Source organism: Pygocentrus nattereri, chromosome 13, assembly GCF_015220715.1.
Source record: "Pygocentrus nattereri isolate fPygNat1 chromosome 13, fPygNat1.pri, whole genome shotgun sequence".
In the NCBI taxonomy this organism is placed as follows: domain Eukaryota; kingdom Metazoa; phylum Chordata; class Actinopteri; order Characiformes; family Serrasalmidae; genus Pygocentrus; species Pygocentrus nattereri.
Window position 1 is genome coordinate 4,490,716 of NC_051223.1, and position 18,130 is coordinate 4,508,845.

The following is an 18,130-nucleotide window of genomic DNA, read 5'->3' on the forward strand; positions in this document are numbered from 1 at the left end:
ATTCATACTTAGGAGGGGAGATATGGACCACTTCCTCGTATTTTAGCTTACAACTTTAGGTAACTAAGAAGATTCTAAAGCCTGTAGCACGTGCTACTCCGGGCTCAAGGAGAACACTGGAGGCAGAGTTCATTTTTCTTTAATTTCACACCATATATATATATATATATATATATATATATATATATATATATATATATATATATATATATATATATAAAAATAATGACAACATGTGACACAGTGACACAATGACATTGTATTTTATGTGAATTTCACAGTATTAAGCATTTATTCAATATGTTATGGTGTTTTGGAGCCCCCTACTGGTGCGTGGCGAACTGCAAATTGCACGATTGTGTTCCTCTTGACCTACCATACCGCTGCAGACAGTTTTCTATGCTGCAGGTAGGAGCTTCTAGCTTTGTGTCCCACAATTCATTAATAATTTAACGATTAAAAACATGTTTAAAGTTAAAAACAATCCTCAAGTAGCAACTCTTATGTAGCCTAGCACTTATTTTTGCAGAAATGTAGTTATGGTTTGTATAGAAGACTCTTGGGGATTTTTCTCTTTGTTGTTCCGTGCGGACCTTAGCTAGGCCCGCTTGTTTAGTAGGCTGTAATGTGCTCTTCGCCTACTAAAAGAAATACACGTTCTTCATGCAGTTCCGCTGTCTGCAATCTGCAGTCGTCACACCAGTAAAAGATGAGATTTAAAAATTCTCTTTGCTTTCCAGAATAAAACATAGGCAGAGAGGTTCCAGTGTGTCTGCGAGTGCTTGTGTGTAATATGGGAGAAAAATCCTCCGTTACATATACACAAAGTAAACAACAACCAAACGTACGCTAGCTGGCCACTTTTCAGTGGCTTACGCCAACTAGACTTCTCAGTCCTTCTCTTCACTGGAGCTTTTCAGCTCTTCCTTCTTAGCTGCTGCTCAACCCTCTCTCCCTCGGAGCTCCTTTTAAAGGCGCTCATGCTGCCAGCCAGATCTGCATCAGCCGGCGCATGGCAGTTACTTTATATCTCACCCAATAAAGTAAATAAAATTATATTTAGCATTTTTATGCTGAGACGCGGTCTGCTGTGTAGCTTAGTATAGATTAGCAACACTGTTAAAAGTCCTTGTTTATGACCCTTAAAGTCAACACAAGAGAAATTCTAACGCTTTTTTCTGCCATTCCATGACAGGGAAGGCCTGTTCTAGCTGAGCACTTCAGTCTGAGCACTGCAGTCATTACGTTGTGATGGATGATTACAGGAAAACAAGAAATTTGTCTTTGAAACTGTGAGGAATTGTGCTTAACATGACCCGACACACGAAACAGCAAAATAAAAAGGTTCATGTGGATTTCAGGCTGACTTACAAAGAAGTATCAAACTAAAAGTAGTGTGCAAATAAAGAATGAGAATGGGCTTAAGATTAGATCATTTAATTAAGGTTCTGAGCTGAGGTATCATTTAAGGTTCTTATATATTTTGAGCACTTTCGATTTTTATACTGGAGGGTAGTATTTTAACAACTGGTTATTTCATGTTACTGAAAAAAAAAAACAACAAAAAAATGGAATGGCATTGAGGTTGTGAGGAATGGAAATATGTCATAAAACTAAAACAGCGTTTTAGAGCCACTGTTAATAAAAATAAAAATAGACCCCGAGAATAAAGTCTTAATATTTCAATAATAAAAGTCATACAGTATGATATTTTGAGAAAAAAACTCAACTATTACTAGTTCAGGAGAAAAAGTCTTAATATTTTGAGAAAATATATTACGACATTAAAGTGGCATTAATACCAGGAAAGGTCGCAATATTGTGGCCAAGGGGTTTGCAAAGGGAAGGCAGCACGTCCTCATGTTAAAATGAGAGGGGTTAAGCTGATGGAGCCAGCTAGTCATAGTATAAGCCTATCCTAGCCTGTCATAGTATAAGAAACGGCAGAAGCAGGAAACTTTGTTTATTTAGAATAAAGAGCCAGACGAACTCGGAGGAAATCGTCTACACCACTCCTGGGGGCTACATCTCCATACCATTCAAAGAGGGCTTGAAGTTTCACGGACAATAAGAATGATGATCAAAATGATCGCTCTACAAAGAGACGGGAGTGAGAGGAACTACGGCGTGCTCATTGTTTTCGCTGTCTCCAGTACAGAAACCGAGACCCCCAACAAGTTATGGCAGCCCCCCTACAGTTAGCCCACTTCATTGTCAAAATATTACAACTTATTTCTCAAAGTCTATTTTTATTTTTATTAGCAGTGGCTCTAAAATGGCACCGTGCATAAACAGAAAGATAAAGTGAGATAAAACTGCAATACGTATAATCTAATCAGTAAAGGAAGACAAACTGTACAAAATTTAAAGCGGAAAAAGTTCTGCATAAGAATCGAGTCATTCAGAGTGAAACGTCCACTGCAGAGAGAACTAAAGACTTGGATTTCTTCAAAGTGGTGGTGATAAGAATCAGGGAACACAATGTGTTCAGTACAAATATAGCCATTTTATTTACTATCCGGAACCACCAGTGAACCTACACGTCTTTATGTTTATGTTCTAAGCAGCGCTGCAAATGGTAAAACAGTGGTACATCTGAAAACGTCTGTTTTCTTTGGGTACTGTATTGCCATACAGATTTTTTACAGATAGATTTTTTTGACTGATAGAATTCAACAAGTTTGGGTGAGTGGCCGTATGTCTAGTACTATGGTCTCGAATACGGGCGCACCTCAGGGTTGTGTCCTGTCTCCCTTGCTTTTTATTATGTATACAGACAGCTGCAGGAGTTTTAGAGAGGGCAGCTGTCTTGTAAAATTTTCTGACGACACTGTATTATTATCTTTTCTTCAGGGTTCAGAGTCAGATCATGGTTGTGCTCTTCCAGCTTTTGTTACGTGGTGTGATGAGCACTTTCTTGACCTTAATGTGTCAAAAACTAAGGAATTAATAATTGATTTCAGGCAAAACAAAAAGGAACCAAAAGCTAGTGTCATACATGGAAAAGAGGTACAAATTGTGGACACATAAGTACCTAGGGACAGTTTTCGATTCCCAACTTAAATTTGATGCGAATACAGAGCTGGTGGTTAAGAAGGGTCAACAAAGAGCTCATTTATTGCATAAGCTGAATTCTTTTCATGTTTGTCATGCAGTGTTGTGTAGTTTCTACCAGGCTTTTGTTGAAAGTGTCTTAACTTTTTCATTTATTTGTTGGTTTAATGGGCTGTCGGTGAGGGACAAGAATAGCCTGAAAGGCATTGTAAAAATATGTTCAAAGATAATTGGAGTTCGACAGAGCCTTCTGCTATCAAGCTATTAAATGTGGATAATAGTCTTTTTAAATGATTGTTACATTGTGTTTGTGTGTATATGTGTGTATGTGTATAGTTGTGTGTGTGGATGAGAAGGCTGCAAATGAATTGCCCTCTTGGGACTAATAAAGTACTGTGAACTGTGAACTGAACTACAGTGCTTTGCTTCTAAATCTCCATCCTGCATGTACTTTAAAAATATATATTCCAAAACAATGTCACAGACATCAGGCGATGTATTCATAACCTTTATATGTAATCGCTTTCTGTGAGGTAGCATTCAGAGCCAATAGTCTGGTTCCCATCACCACTGTAGAAAGATGTCAGTAAGTTTCTCTAGAATTACATATTTCATACCAAACCACTCTGAATGACTTATTTCTGATAATACAACTCGTATCTGTATTATTACTATTACTACCATTTATCATAGCAATGTGTTCAATGTACAAAATGTACTCTAACACATCTGCATGGATACCAGATTTTATGAACATCGTAGCCAGGCGAATATTACAAATATAAAAAGTGTTATTAGTGTAAATCAGATTTCTCAAAAATGTTCTCAAATAATAATTTACTCAGTAGACAACGCTTGAACACAGTTTACATGTTACCATTAGCTGGAGAGGCCAGCTCCATTATCTTAGCATTTAGCTTCTGATTAGTCCAGTCTTTTGTTATGTCATCCAAATGGCTGTCAAAATCCACCAATAACGCGTGATCACATGAATTCAGTAACTGGTTGGCAATCGAACGAGTCTCCTCCCACTGACGCAGCATTATTCTATGAAACAAACAGATTCAGAAAACACAAAGTTGTTCAGCATCATTCTGTAAAGCACTAAATTATTCAGCATTATTCCAGAAAAAGGTCAATTATCCATCATTTTTTGGTTAATTTTTAATGTATTAATAACATTTCTTAGTCACGATCATTAGCAAGGTTTAGTAATGGGATAAATAAGAGGTCAGCAGTGTATAGAAGTGGTGTTCTTACGTGTGTTTGTCTTTTAGGGTCCAGCGAGAGTCTTTATGTTCATACATCACTATTGGGGGGACACGGTAACCGGGAGACATTTTCCTACCATCCATCTAACAAAGACACACAAATGATGTTTATATAAAGATGCCATTTATGGGAAAAGCTGCTTTACAGTATATTGACGCTATGTAAAGTGCATAAAAGTTGAATAAAACAGCAGAAAACATGTAGAAATGAAAAACATCTGTGGCTGACACGAAGAAACCCACGTGCAGCTTTTGGTTCTACACCACTGTTTTTAAAACACTTTTCTTCCTTGAAAATGCATCGGTCATAACTACCAGACCTGCATTTGATTTGATAGAATACTATTAAACGTGATAAAGTATCGTACCATCAGTAAAACTGCATTGCTGAACTGCTCCGTGATCTTATCTGCGATTTTCAGAGCACATGGAGTCGGACTGTTCAAAGAAACAACAAAGAGAGGAAATGCAGACGTTTTACTGGAAAATAACTAGGAATTAAGCTTAAATGTACACGTCAGGTAGTGTGAGCAGGAGAAACTTAACCCTGCTAGAAATCAATAATAATAATAATGATAATAATAATGGGAAACTACTTCAATTAGTATCCTGAGACTGGCTCTCCTTTGCTGCTCTTCACTGATCTTAATCTTTGCTTCACTGTCCTGATCTTGATCTACACTCGCTCTATCTATCTATCTATCTATCTATCTATCTATCTATCTATCTATCTATCTATCTATCTATACATATATACACACAGACTTTTATTTGTACTCATCTTTATCTTATTTTTCACTCCTTATTTTTACTCCACTTTTTTTTACTCCTCTATTTTTACTGCAGTTTTCTTTTTAATCTCTGCTTCTCTTTCTTTGTTCCTTTATCCTAACTCTTACCTTTGTGCTCCCTCTTTACTTTGACTCATCAATAATTGAATGCAAGAAGTGTAAGAAACAAACAGAAAGACGTACCTGCTATCTGATAGACATGCATTAGCCTGATAATATCCCACAATCCTCTGCTGTGTCTGTGCACACCATACGTCCACCTGCAAAAACGTTGACGTTTCAAAATTCATATGTAAATTAGATATGCATAGTATAATTTAGTTGCCAATTACCATGTAATTGCTATCACTTGCAGTATTGTTATATAAGTTGCTAGACATTTTCTGTGGTTTTGATCTTCATCTCCTCATACAGAGGCACCCTATTCTATCTCCCTGGAGAGTTTACCACAGATTTTTTTTTGGTAGTGTTTTGGTGTGTCCCAACATAGTCAACACACACAAATACAGCCATTTTAGTTACCTCCCAAAACCACCAGCGAACCTACATGTGTCTTCTGCTTTTTATGCCTAATGTTGAAGAGAGTAAGTAAGCAGTAAATCTAAAATGTAAGATGATAATTTCGCATTATAATGCCCTGCTTGTATCTCTTCGACATTAATGGACCTTAAAAACACCATTTTAGGCCAAAAGCATCTCTCTAATCTACACCATCTAATGTGATTATTTTCTACGAGGGAGGTTTTAGAGGAGGGCATCTGGTTTCCATCACTACGGTTAGGGTGACAGTGACAGGTCTGACTCTGTGGCTTTGTTCTTTGAATTTTTTAACCACTTAATCATAAAGAGTTTTTTTATTGTTTATATTTTAAATAGCTGGATCAAGTGTATTAAATTACAGTTGGAGATGAACTCTGAGGGGGGAATATATCACCAGGTCTATGGTTGGGCAGTTCTAATGTGTTCCGAAAACATGCAAAACAAGGGTGGAGCAAGCCAACTTCAGTTATTCATTAGTTCAAAATGCAATCTGGAACAGGTGGAAACTTATTAAGGCCTATATTGACATTTCAATAAGAGTTATTAAACAGTGTGATTCAACATAGTCAACAACCACTGATTAGCCAATGATCAAATGTTAAATGTCGCTTCATGGCTCAGCAATGAACACTTGCCGATAACAACAAAGTAATGATGCTGTATTGATACTTTACTGGCTACATCTTACAACACCTTTTCCAAAAAAAGTTGTGATGCTGTGCAAAATATAAATAAATACATAATGCAATTATGCAAATAATTTGAATCCTATATATCTAAAACAGTAAAAAGACATTTCAAATGTTCAAATAAGAAACTGTATTGTTTTTTTGGAAAATATATGCCCATTTTAGAATTTGATGCCAGCAACATGTTTCAAAAAAGTTGGGACAGTTGCTGATAAAGTTGTTATCAGCAAATAATTTCATGTTGAGTGCTGAGCCATAGATGCTCCAATTTTGCCAATGCACCATTTGACATTGTAGCAGCCAACGATCCACAGTGGTTCTTGACTATGTAGGTTACGCTGTTTAAGAACTCTTACTGAAATGTAATATAGGTTGCCTAAATAAGTTCCCAACTGTTCAAGACTGCAAGCTAGCTAGCATTAAATCAATTACATCTATTTTTGATAATAAATGACAGCTTGCTCAAGTGTTATGATAAATATGATATGATCTGATGAAAACCCCACCAATGACTTTTTCAAAACACCATGTACAATACAATTCTGTGTATGCACTGATCTGCAATTCCTTTTACCATAAATAAAATAAACAACTGTGTATCTCTGACAGCTCTTTCACAACTAGTCTTTCTGAATGAGGGACAATTTGTCCCTTTTATCAGATTCACTAACCTTGTAGATGCACTTTGTAGTATTACTAGAATTACTATAATGTAGACATGAAACGGTTACCAGTTTCATGGTAAACCGATTAGTAATACCATTTGAACTAAAGTATCGTTAAAACCACTGTGGTGTGAAAAACTCGCTGTACAGAGTCAAACAAAGGCAGATTCATTCTCTCAGATGCAGCTCTGTGTGTGTGTGTGTGTGTGTGTGTGTGTGTGTGTGTGTGTGTGTGGAGGGAAAGGGACAGAAGGGAGAACATGGTGGAATGTAGTGACAGAGATGCGGAGATATTTCAGCCTTCTAAGAAGACCAAGTCTGACGTTTGGAGTGCAGAAGGAAATTTAATTGAAGATGACCACCCTGTCTGCAGAACACGCCGAAAGAAAACAGCAAAAGGGGCCAACACATCAAACCTTACGAGTCATCTTCACGACCACCACCTGCTACTTTTTAGAGAATGCAAGGAAAGTTAACTTTAACGTAGAAGTCTACGGGGACTTCGAAATAGAAGAAATGAGTTGTGTGGTTTCATTTATGGTTCGTTAAGAATATAAAATTAAGCTTTTAAAAAAACAAACATCTGCGAATCAACTGTGTATCGAAACTAAAGCTTTTAACACATTTCTGTGGAGCAGTGTCTCCAAAATGAGCTCCGAGTTGTTTTCGCCTGTAGTGTTTACTTTCTGAGAAGATAATAACACTGTCTCAAATCACTCAGTGCCCCCTACATAGTGCGCTACTTTTCAAACAAACACAATCATCATTAACAAGCAGTTAACCTACTGGTAATGTTGATTATACTCGAACATTTCATGCACTCTTTGGGTGCACTCTTTTCTAGGTCATGATCCACAAAGTGCACTACATAGGGAAGACAGTGTGCTTTGAGACGGGACCTTGCGCGAGTAAACGCTGTGTGCTGCTTTTAGGAAGGTGGAGTTTCAGAGATGAAATGAGTGTTTCACAACTCAAATGCATGGTAATTTCAAGTTATGTTTTAGTTTTAAAATGCTTTTAGAGAAGCAGCTCCACAGATGAAGCTCACAGCACGGTCACGCAGTTCCTCTGACTGTTTTTCCGGGTGCACTGTATTGATTAGGGGTTCAGCGCCACACAAAACTGCTGCAATTGCAGTTAGGACAGAGATCCCCCGAGTGCAACACTGCCTCATCTTACCAGGGTTGCCAGGAAGCTTTTGTGCATCCTGGCAACCAGCGTGCCGTCAGAGTGATGGCTCAGTGCGAGTGGGCACATAGTCTCTCCTCAGAGATCATTACTCAAACTGGAAAGAGTTAATATGCTGATGTTTTTGCATTTCAGTCTCAAGCGAGGAAAGATCCATACGTGCAGGATGTGTCAGGCCAGAAGAGAATGGACATACAGTCTGTGTTCATTTGGTCCAGTATTGTGGTGAATTGTTCCTACATGCACTTTGTTGTGTTTAGAATAGTTATGTTGCTTTTATATGCACATTTGATTTATTTAAGGTTTTGTTAGTGTAAACCTCCAGTAAGGAAAACAGTCTGCACAGTTAAAGTGTTACCTCAATGTTTTTGCACTATTGCAGAGTTTTTTGTTTACAGAGTATTACAAGTACTGTAAGTAATACTACAAATGTATCGACTATGTTTTTGTTTGTGCAAACAAAAAGTTCATATTGCGCCCAATTCTATTTGTGTTAATATAAAAGTTGGTCCAGAACCCCCCGCGACCCTGACGGAGAAGCGGTTTGGAAAATGGATGGATGGATAAAAGTTGGTGACAACTTTCAGTTTGTGCATCAGCATTTATTTATTTATTTTACTGTAACACATTTTTAACAATATCGCGTTAATACCGATAATCGTGATCATTTTGGTCATTATAATGGGGATATGAAATTTGAATATCGTTTCATCTCTACTACAATTACAGACTGTACCCCATTTGTTACCTGTGTGAGCGCCAGCTGCGTGATGAGAGCCAGAGGCAGGTGGGAGTGAAGCAGAGGCACACAGTCTGTTACACATACAGCGCCCTCTGTTGGATTAGAAGATAACAGCAGTCCATTCACACTGCAGCGGGGAAACGTGCTGGCATGTAGGAACATTTTCACATATGCCAGACACGACAGCTCCACCTCACTCATCTTTGACTGCTAAGAAAAAGAAAACAGCAGAAATGAAGAGATTCACTTCCTCTCGTCTCTATATTAAGGACTGAAATAAGTAAATAAACGTGATATGCTTATGTCTAGCCTCTCTGTTCAATTCCTGTTCCAATTTCCTGCCTAAAATCATTAATAACATTTGAGTTAACACATTGTGAATTTTTATCTGATCTCCTCGCTTTACACTGAAGAAGTGTCATATCTACAGATAAATCAATAGGTCTGATTCAAATGAGGGAAGGAGGTGCAAACTGGAGCTGGGTGAAAAGACAAGGCTATAGTCTATGGGACAATGACACAAGGTTTTCAAAATTACAAAACTTTTATTAAAAAGAACATCATGTGCGTTTTTATATGTGCACATATTTGTAGTATAACTATATGCATTTTGTATATATATATATATATATATATATATATATATATATATATATATATATATATATATATATAAATAAAACTTCATATCTCCATTTTTGTCGTTTTTCTGTTTTTGATGATGCTCATTGTCCTATACATTGTATGTAAATTTCATGATGAATGGACCAACAGAAATGACCCAGAATGACTTGGAAAACTGTGTGGTCCAACTGGCTTACATTAAAATGTAGAGTATGTTCTTCCTTCTCCTGAAAAGTTTTCATTTTGGAGATACAAGGTTTCGTTCCGACAATATATATACACAAATATACAATATACAGCGATCAAGCATAACATTATGACCACCTCCTTGTTTCTACTGTCAGAAATTCTGATAAAATAATTCCTTGAATCATAGTTTAATATAAGTTTTGTAACAATCATTCACTTAGAAACTATTGAAATAAAGTTATAGTCACAGAGTTGAGACAGACAGATCTCTTCAGCGGAAAACAGGCCTAACGCTTGCATGAATGAGACGGAATGAACTTCAGACCCAGGCACAGGCAGGGCATTGTATGAAAAGGGCTTTTGACGGCAGAAAACACCTGGAAGTTCGGGGGGGGGTCGAGAAACATTGTCTGCACAGCAAAAAGATGAAAACAAGCTAGCCGTAAGAAGACTAGATGATAAGGACCGGCAAAAGCTGGTATTTGAGCCAAAATAATAAGGAAGTGTCAAAACAACGGCCTCAGGGAGGACTGGAGGACCTGTTAGAACAAGGCTGAGAAAATTAAATGGTTGGAAATAAGGGTTTCCAGAAGATGTGTTAAACCGAGACATAATGGGAACCAAAAGTGATTCAAGGTCGTATAAAAAAAGGGGTGGGGGGGTGGGGGGGGGGGTGATGAGCTCACCCCAGAGTAGAATATAAAAAGAGATGCACTGTATTGTATCATTGCATTTGGTTGTCCGGGAATCATCTTGCCACCTGAAGCTCAATAAATAAAAGACCTTTTTCTTCCTGAAAAGAACTCATCGACCGACGTTTAGTTTTTCTTTTTCATTTACTTTTGCAGAATCCTCTTTAATTTTTTGAGTTTATGACCTTTTTACATAAGCAGAATAAATTCAGAAGTAAAACTTAACTTAGAACTAATTAGTTGTAACGTAACATACGTCTGGACGTCTGAATCCAGATCGCTCACTGTCCATCTTATCAGCTCCCCTTACTGTATAGCTGCACTTTGTAGTTCTACAGTTACAGACTGTAGTCCATCTGTTTCTCTGATACTTTGCTAGCCCCCTTTTAGCCTGTTCTTCAGTGGTCAGGACCCCCATGGGGGACCCCCACAGGACCTCCATGGGGTCCTGACCACTGAAGAACAGGGTAACAGAGTATCAGAGAAACAGATGGACTACAGTCTGTAACTGTAGAACTACAAAGTGCAGCTATACAGTAAGTGGAGCTGATAAAATGGACAATGAGCGTAGATCGATGTATATAAGTCCATGATCTTACATTTGGCATACAGTTTTGTGTGAAAATGGTCATTATCAATAAAATTCATGTTCGGTAACCCAAAGAATAATTCTGAAGAGCTGCTTTGGCCAAAATGAAAAATGAATCAATCGCTTCGTCTGTTGTGGACATTCCTTTTTGCCACGTACAGCGTCTACAGTCTCTAGAGTGGTATTTTCTGGTGTGAAGAAAACCCACTTCTGATGATGTATCTTGAATGTACTAAGACTTTCCGAAAAACTGCAAATGCAGGCTGTTAGATGTTTTCCTGCTATCTGGCAAATACAGAAGCTGGATATCAAATGTTATAGAAGAAGCTGAATGTCCTCTCACTAATTATAAGCCTCTACATAAGCTGTACACCAGTGGACTTCTTTATCGCTGCGGCGGGGGGACTGATGAGGCTGTAGGACGTAATGCTGCATGACACAATATTGCAAAACACAACAAATAATATAAAATGGTTTAAACTGGTATTAGCTTGGAATGCCCCTTTAACATGTTATTTTCTGGTTTACAGGCCTCATCGTCTCACAAAATTCCAACTACAAAACATTGCTAGAATGCATGCATTAATAAGGGAACAGAGTAGAAGCAACTACATGTTAGATAATGCTACACCACCTTTGTGGTTGGCATTGATGGTGCTTTATTATCTGAACTCAAGGGGTAAAAGGCAGTTGAAGGGGAACTCCACCAGATTTTCAAAAATTCTACAGAATTACAAGGTTGAGATGTACACAGTCATTCACAGTGAAGCTTTCCAAGTCAGAACTGTTCACAGTGATGGTGATAGGAACCACACGTTAGAAGAGTTTATTGCCTCTGAAAGCTCCCTCTGAAAGCTCCCTCATAGATAGTTGCTATGTGACATGGTTATGAATTTGCTGCCTGATGTCTCACATTGTTTTTTGATAAGGTTTTGGCTTAAAATGTATTTTAATCACTGGTTTCAATCCGGGCGGCACGGTGGCGTGGTGGGTAGCGCTGTCGCCTCACAGCGAGGAGGGCCTGGGTTCGATTCCCCGGCCAGGCGGCCAGGGTCCTCTCTGTGTGGAGTTTGCATGTTCTCCCCGTGTCTGCGTGGGTTTCCTCCGGGTTCTCCGGTTTCCTCCCACAGTCCAAAGACATGCAGTCAGGTCGATTGGACATGCTAAATTGCCCCTAGGTGTGAGTGACTGTCTGTGTCTGTCTGTCTGCCCTGCGATGGACTGGCGACCTGTCCAGGGTGTATCCTGCCTTCCGCCTGATAACCGCTGGGATGGGCTCCAGCACCCCCCGTGACCCTGATGGAGAAGCGGCTTAGAAAATAGATGGATCTATGGATGGTTTCAATCCATTCATGACGGAGGGGCACACACAGCGTTGTAAGAAAAAAACAGTACCCAGAGAAAACTTTTTTCAGATGTATGCCTATTTTACCACAATCATCATCACATATATAAACTCAGAAGGCACTTGTAGGATCACTGGTGGTTCTGGACAATAAACACACTGGCTATATTTACGTTGTAGTCATGGTGACCCCTGGTTCCCATCACCAGCGCTGTAAAGAAATCTGAGCCAGGAAGTTTCTCTACATTGAACCTTTTCATATCTAACCACTCTAAATGACTTCGTTTACACATCAAAGGTGGAATTATTCAGATTTTTTTAAAAATTGGTGGAATTCCCCCTTAACTTGCCCTGAATGCTTTTCACAATGTACAGGATAGATGTTCTCTCTATAGCCAACATGTAGCAAAGCCCAAAGCTAAAAGATTCACTGGAGAAAAAAAACTTTAACACATCTCCAGTTTTAAGGTTCGGGATGCTTTTCTATGGATCTCATAAGCACTGGTCTGGATCTGTTTACTGCTGTAAGCACCTTAAACAGAAAAAAACAGCACCTCACAGTAACAAAACGCTCAGGGCGCTGTGTGACACCCATTAGCACCACATAGCATCCTGTAGCCATGCTAGCCAGCTAACGCTACAGGATTCGCCACGGTTTGCTTCTTTTTCAGCGTTTTCATCAGCAGGAGAGGAAACATCGCAGTCAGTGCGGGTTTATCTGTTGAAACTGAAGGTCTGCCTTGTCTGTCCGTTCATGAAAGCATCTGGTCGTCTAATAAAACCGATAGTGATCCGGCGCTGCTGCACCAGTCCAGGCGATAAGGAGAAAGGAACACTGTGTTCATAAAATACGACGGTAATAATAACATACCTTTCGCTGGTCCTTCCAGAATAAATCAAAATAGATATACACGAAACCAGAGGAGAAAAAAACACACCAAACCCTAAAACATGTAGCTCTAATGAACGGTGTAGCTAACCTACAGAGCAACGGGACTCTGCCGCCTGCTGTCAAACTGGTGATGTCGGATTCGTGAATGAGTCGTTCTTTCGAACCGATTCTTTTCACTGAATCTGTCGAATCGATTCGATTCAGCTTAAACTAACTTTGCTTTTCCGTCTATGCAGCGTGAACGTCCTTATCATAGACTGAAGGATTATAATAATCATAAATGCCAATGATAATAACAATAATATAGCTTTCACAATTTAATTATATTTAAAAAATAAATAAATAAAAAGTAACCCAAAATGTCATCTGTTTAATGCTGTGTGCATGCCAGTCCGCTAGGGGGCTGCCTTACTCACAGACGAGGACCAATCAGAGTGGGTGGTTTTGTTTACAGCTGTTTGACCAACATGACAAAGATGATCTGATTATTTATTAATTGAACTTGTCAAAGAGATGTTTTGTGCTTTTATTATGCTGCATTATCTAGATTCAACCACTTATGTATGCTTTAAACCCACAGCAGAGCCGGTTTATGTTGCAAAAGCATGTATATATTGTTCAGCATTAATGGTGCCTTCACAGATGTGCACGTCAGCCATGCCATGTGCACTAAGGCACCCCTGCACCATCATGAATACTGGCTCTTGAACTGAGCACTGGTAACAAGCTGAGTGGTCTTTAGCCTGGAGGACACAGCGTCCATCATTTCCAAAAAGAACTTCAAATGTTGATTCACCAGACCGCAAGATTGCAAATTTTCCACTTCCCCTCAGTCTATTTTAAATGAGCTCCGGCCCAGAGAAGGTGGCAGCATTTCTGGATCCTGTTTATATTTGGTTTCTTCTTTAAGTTTTAACTTGCATTTGTCGATGCAGTGACTAACTTTTCACAGACAGTGGTTTTCAGAAGTGTTTCTTAACCCATGCAGTGATTTCCACTATAAAATCATGTCTGTATTTAATGCACTGCCGCCTGAGGGCTCAAAGATCAAGGTCAGTAAATACAGTTTTTTGGCTTGTCTCTTGCACACAGAGATTTCTCCAGATTTGATTTGTTGTCTTTGTACTATTTTTTTCTTTTTGTCAAGTGCAGTTACATCTTCAAAAACACAGCACAGGGCTCAGAGGTGTCCTGGAGGCAGTCCATGGATTTAGGCATCCTCTCATCGTCCATAAACAATTCATCAGGGATCAATAACCAAATTATCCCATAAACATAAAAGAATCAAATGGATATGTTTCAGAGTAAATCACAGTGCTTTTCTTTACATGAGGAAAAAAGGAAAAAAATGTAAATAAATAATGAATAAATGAATACATTTACTTGTGTATACATACATATAGAGGGAATTGTTTCATTTAAATGATATCTGACATCAGTAAATGACATATGTGGCTACTGAGGACCATTTAGTCAAGAATTCATCTGATCTCAATTGTAATCTTGCAGTTATACTTTCTTGTGAAATGCATTTTACTACCAAGTGTAAATGCATGTGGCTAAAATCTTATCAGGGTATAATCCGGATACGTCAGATGAAGTGACCATGAATTCATATTCATAACATCAGGATATTAGATGGAAACGGTGCTTTTGTTTTCTTTGTAGAGATCACGGAAGAGCCTCTGCTTTCATCTTGCTGCAGGGCTTGTGTGGAGCAGTGGGCCGAGTGCTTATCCCAGAGCCTACAAGGCAGATTAGAGGGTCCAGCAGAAAGCCTTCACACAGTGGTTAGTCTGTCAGCTGCTTTATCAGTCATCAGCAGAGGCTGGAACAAGTAACAAGTAAGTCTCAAGTCTTGACACTAAAGTCCCAAGTCAAGGTAGTCGAGTCTCGATTCAAACCTGAGTCAGTACAGGCGAGTCTCAAGTCGAGTCCCAGGTCAAAAGTCCTAGTCTTTGAGTCCTAAACAAGTCAGTCTGCATTCTTCAGTTAAATTGAAGCCAGGACTTTTAATAGCCTTTTAATGACAGCATGTTAGCAGTGTATAGCTGTATATTAACTACTTCATTTTTTTAAACCCTTCCAAATAAAATACAAAATCCAGATACTCATGACAGGCATCCTGTATACACACAGAATAGTGCAACTATACGTGAAAAGAAATTTTAAAATACTACTGAATTTAGGTAGAAAATAAATTTTTCTGGTACATTTGGCGCACAGGAATTAAAATAAAACTATCTCAGCCAACTAGAAACAACTAGTTTTTAGCTAGTTTGAATTGAATTTAGACAACAGAAACCAAAATGACAGAGTTGAACAAAGTTTACAGAAAGTACAGCAAAACGACGGTGAACGTACAAAGCTGCAGTTGACTGTTTTGAATTTTCCACTCCACCTTAACACTTCCCAGCAATGTAGCTGTTTTCCAAATCAAGCTGCTTTTCAGTAGTGAAGCTGTTCCAATCGACAATCAAGTGATGAGCTAAGTTTGACACTGATATAGATGGATGTTTTGGACTATTACATCCAATAGTCTGGGGTTTGGCAGTCTTCTCCATCTCCATCTCCATCTCCTTCTTCCTCTGCTCTGCTTATTAGCATCAGTTAATTGAGCTCCAAAGCTGTAAGGGTCCAGCCTGCGCCATCTGCTGCCAGCAGAGGGCAACGGCAGCAAGGAGCCATGGACTAATCAGCCCAAGACACCTGTGAGCTCCCCTATTTAAGGCGGCAGCAAACACCAGTGTTTGTCACACCTTTTTAGAGGGGTGACCGGTATGGTACTTAGTGAAAAGAAAAGGGAAACAAAAAGAAAAAAAAAAACAAAACAAAACAGCTGGAAAAACAAAAGAGGGAATCTGCCCCAAAACTGAAGAAGAAGAAACAGCTCCAAGCCATGCAAAAGTGTTTGCTCCTCTAAGAGCGAACCTGCAAAGTCAGCTTTAAGTTTTCCTCTCATAATCTCAGAGGAAGTGTGGTGTTTTCCGATTGTCTTATTTTGCCCTTTTCTACCTCGGCCTTTGTTTGAGCACGCCGCTTGTGGCATTTCCTTTGTTTGCCGTTCGTCCCCGCCTCCTCATTTCCACCTTTCTTGAGGTGCTTTTGCCTGTGGCTGCCGTTGTATCCCAGTGGCACAGCGGTAACACCGCGGACCACCGATTATTACAGCGGCTGTCTGAAACTGGGTCCGGGTCACCTCACTAGCAACGCCAAATGCACACTCCCTTGCCCCCATATATCTCCTTACTCCTTTTTCTTTTTGCTGGCTTTCAGTTCTGCACTTGGGTCCACCTCCTTTTTAGTCCCACAATGGGGAAATCTCCACAATCCAACCCCTCTGTGCAGTGACACACATACAAAGCGGTGGGCAGTCCTATCCAAAGAGAGCCCAGGGAGCAGTTGGGGGTCAGGTGCTTTGCTCAAGGGCACTCCAGTCATGTGCTGTCGGCTCAGGGGATCAAACCGGCGACCTTCCGGTCACAGAGCTGGTTTGCTAAACAGCTGCACCATGTTTCTCCCTGGTTTTGAACCCAGGGACCTTTCCATGTTAGAACCTGTACAGAAACGCCCATGAACAGTCAGTACTTGGAGCACTGACCACCAAAAAGGGAGCATCATCATCATCATCATCATCATCATCATCGTTGCCCGCTAGTCCAAACAGGGTCGCGGTAGCAGTTGGGAGAGCAGAGAATCCCAGATGACCCTGTCCCCCGCAACTTCCTCCAGCTCATTCCCGGGGACCCCAAGCCGCTCCCAGGCCAACTTGGAGACATAATCCCTCCAGCAGGTCCTAGGGCGACCCCGGGGTCTTGTCCCGGTAGGCCGTGCCTGGAACACCCCCACCGGGAGGCGTCGAGGGGGCATCCGGATCAGATGCCCGAACCACCTCAACTGGCTCCTCTCAATGCGGAGGAGTAGCGGCTCTACTCTGAGCTCCTTCCGGATGACCGAGCACCTCACTCTATCGCAGAGCGTGTAGCCCGCCACCCGACGAAGAAAGCTCATTTCCGCTGCTTGTATTCGCGATCTCGTTCTTTCGGTCATTGCCCACAGCTCATGACCATAGGTGAGGTTTGGGATGTAGATCGACCGGTAAACAGAGAGCTTCGCCTTTTGGCTCAACTCCCTCTTCACCACTACAGTCCGGTACAGTGACCGCATTACTGCTGCCGCCTGTCCCAGCCTACGGCCGAACTCACGATCCCTCTTCCCATCACTCGTGAACAAGACCCCAAGATACTTAAACTCCTCCACCTGGGGCAGGTCCTTTCCCCTTACCTGGAGTGAGCATGCCATCCTTTTCCGGGCCAAGACCATGGACTCAGACTTGGAGGTGCTGATCCGCATACCAACAACTTCACACTCAGCTGCCAACCGCTCCAGCGAGCGTTGGAGGCATCCATGTGATTTCCGCCAAAAGAACAACATCATCTGCAAATAGCAGAGACCCCACCCTCCGGCCCCCACACATAATGCCCTCCTGACCCCGGCTACGCCCTGACACTCTGTCCATGAATATCACGAACAAGAGTGGAGACAGAGCACAACCCTGGCGAAGTCCAACGCTAATCCTGAAGGAGTCTGACTTAATGCCAAGTATACGGACACAGCTCTCACTCCGGGAGTACAGAGATTGGATAGCCCGGAGTAGTAGCCCCGGCACCCCATACTCCCGGAGGACCTCCCACAAGATATCTCAAGGAACACGGTCATAAGCCTTCTCCAAGTCCACAAAACACATGTAGACTGGGTTGGCAAACTCCCATGCCCCCTCAACAATCTGTGAGAGGGTGAAAAGCTGATCCATTGTTCCACGGCCGGGACGGAATCCACATTGTTCCTCCTCAATCTGA

At 40.5% G+C, this 18,130-nt stretch overlaps 1 protein-coding gene across 2 annotated transcripts; it reads right to left on the reverse strand.

The window, feature by feature from the left end:
- Window positions 1-1,421: 1,421 nt before the first annotated feature.
- On the reverse strand, window positions 1,422-13,403 carry emc9 (ER membrane protein complex subunit 9). 2 transcript variants are annotated; one of them, XM_017704536.2, is made up of 6 exons: window positions 13,251-13,403; window positions 8,947-9,147; window positions 5,300-5,376; window positions 4,694-4,763; window positions 4,315-4,409; window positions 1,422-4,101 (listed from the first exon to the last, which is right to left on the reverse strand). In XM_017704536.2, the coding sequence occupies exons 2-6, from the start codon at window positions 9,139-9,141 to the stop codon at window positions 3,921-3,923; spliced, it is 618 nt and encodes a 205-aa protein (XP_017560025.2). In that variant the 5' UTR covers window positions 9,142-9,147; window positions 13,251-13,403; the 3' UTR covers window positions 1,422-3,920. The 2 variants fall into 2 exon arrangements, with proteins under 2 accessions (XP_017560025.2, XP_017560024.2); XM_017704535.2 differs by having other exon boundaries at window positions 8,947-9,150.
- Window positions 13,404-18,130: the final 4,727 nt, after the last annotated feature.